Source organism: Chelonoidis abingdonii, chromosome 12 (assembly GCF_003597395.2).
Source record: "Chelonoidis abingdonii isolate Lonesome George chromosome 12, CheloAbing_2.0, whole genome shotgun sequence".
Lineage (NCBI taxonomy): Eukaryota > Metazoa > Chordata > Testudines > Testudinidae > Chelonoidis > Chelonoidis abingdonii.
In genome coordinates, this window is record NC_133780.1 from 1366393 (window position 1) to 1367979 (window position 1587).

At 64.8% G+C, this 1587-nt stretch overlaps 1 protein-coding gene across 1 annotated transcript; it reads right to left on the bottom strand.

The window, feature by feature from the left end:
• Window positions 1–757: 757 nt before the first annotated feature.
• On the bottom strand, window positions 758–1164 carry ZBTB12 (zinc finger and BTB domain containing 12). Its single transcript, XM_075071558.1, has one exon. The coding sequence runs from the start codon at window positions 1116–1118 to the stop codon at window positions 792–794; it is 327 nt and encodes a 108-aa protein (XP_074927659.1). The 5' UTR covers window positions 1119–1164; the 3' UTR covers window positions 758–791.
• Between the last annotated feature and the right edge of the window lie 423 nt (window positions 1165–1587).

Consider the following 1587-nt stretch of genomic DNA (forward strand, 5'->3'; position numbering starts at 1 on the left):
AAAAAAAAAAAAAAGTTTAAAGAATCTAAAAACTGGTTGTGGACATGGCGGGTGAGCCCCAGAGCCGGCGCCCCCCAGAGGGGAACAGCCCCATCCCCCATCAGCCAGCCCCCGCCCTGGGGCCAGAGGGGACCCGACACCCCCCAGAGAGGACAGGTCCCGTGCCCCATCCCCGCCCGTTCCCCTCTACTTCCTAGTGGCTAAATCTGCGCTCGGCTAGCTGACGGGTGCTAACCCCCCTCTTGCCGGCTGAAAGAAGAGATGGATAAACGCCTACTACTACCAGCTACTGGAGATTCCCCCCACCCGTGGCCTTTCGCTCTGCCCATCCTGGGCTCCAATTCCCCTGCCGGGACATCCGTTCTTTGGTTGCTGGGAAAACACACCCGGCTCTAACCTGCTAGCCCCCTGCCCTCCGCCCCCCTCCCTGTGCCAGGCATGGAACCCAGGGGTCCTGGCGCCCAGCCCCCCCCCGCGGATCTAACCACTGGCCCCTACTCGCCTCCCAGAGCTGAAGAGAGAACCCAGGAGTCCTGGCTCCCAGCCCCCACCCCCCTGCTCTAACCACTACACCCCACTTCCCTCCTGGAGCCGGGGAGAGAACCCACAAGTCCTGCCTTCCAGCCCCACCCCCACTCTAACAACTACACCCCACTCCCCTCCCAGAGCCAGAGAGAGAACCCAGGAGTCGTGGCTCCCAGCCACCCCCCTGCTCTAACCACTACACCCCCCTCCCCTCCCAGAGGTGGGGAGAGAACCCAGGAGTCCTGGCTCCCAGGCGCCCGGCGCCCCTAGGGCAGCAGGACGTTGATCTCGGAGACGCTGGCCTCCAGCACGTTCTCGGCGGTGGTCTTGCCGTGCTGCTCCTTGAGGTGGCGGCGGATGGCGGGCTTGTGGGCGAAGCGCACGTCGCAGTAGGAGCAGCGGTAGGGGCGCTGCCCGCTGTGCAGGTTCATGTGGTCGTGCAGGGTGGACTTCTGGGTGAAGCTCTTGCCGCAGACGGCGCAGGAGTGGGACTTCACGCCCCGGTGGACGTTCATGTGCCGGTTGAGGTTGCTGCTGTGGTTGAACTGCTTGCCGCAGCGGGGACACATGAAGATGAAGTGCTGGGCTCGCATGTGGAAGACCAGCTTCTCCACCCCCTGGAAGGCCTCCTCGCACTTGGCACAGTAATAAGGGCCTCCTCAAACTAGCCACTTTGGCAGCACGACTGGAATGCTGCGCAGCGGGTGGGGGCCCGCCGGTCCCCCGCGCCCCGGACCACCCAGGGCGCCGCTGCCCTCACTACCGCAGGAATATGGTGCTCACCGGGAAGATGCGCCGCCCCTCGCCCTCGCGCTCCTCGAGCCAAGGCTGTAGCAGGCCTTGCCACGCCTGCGGGGCCGGCTCGGGGCAACGCCACCACTGCGGGGAAGTCTAATCGTGGAGTTCACCTGGTCCTCACTGCTAGACTGCACTCACTTTGGCCCAAGCGGCGGTGGGGAACCCACACGCCTTCTTGGCCCAAAGGCCACACGCCGCCATGGCTGCTGCTATGTCTCTTCTGAGCCAGCTGGGAATTCCACTTGCTCCCAGGGCCAGACATCC

Excerpts from the sequence above, each read along its gene's own strand:
- ZBTB12 (XM_075071558.1), bottom strand. The coding sequence starts at position 1,118 with ATGCGAGCCCAGCACTTCATCTTCATGTGTCCCCGCTGCGGCAAGCAG.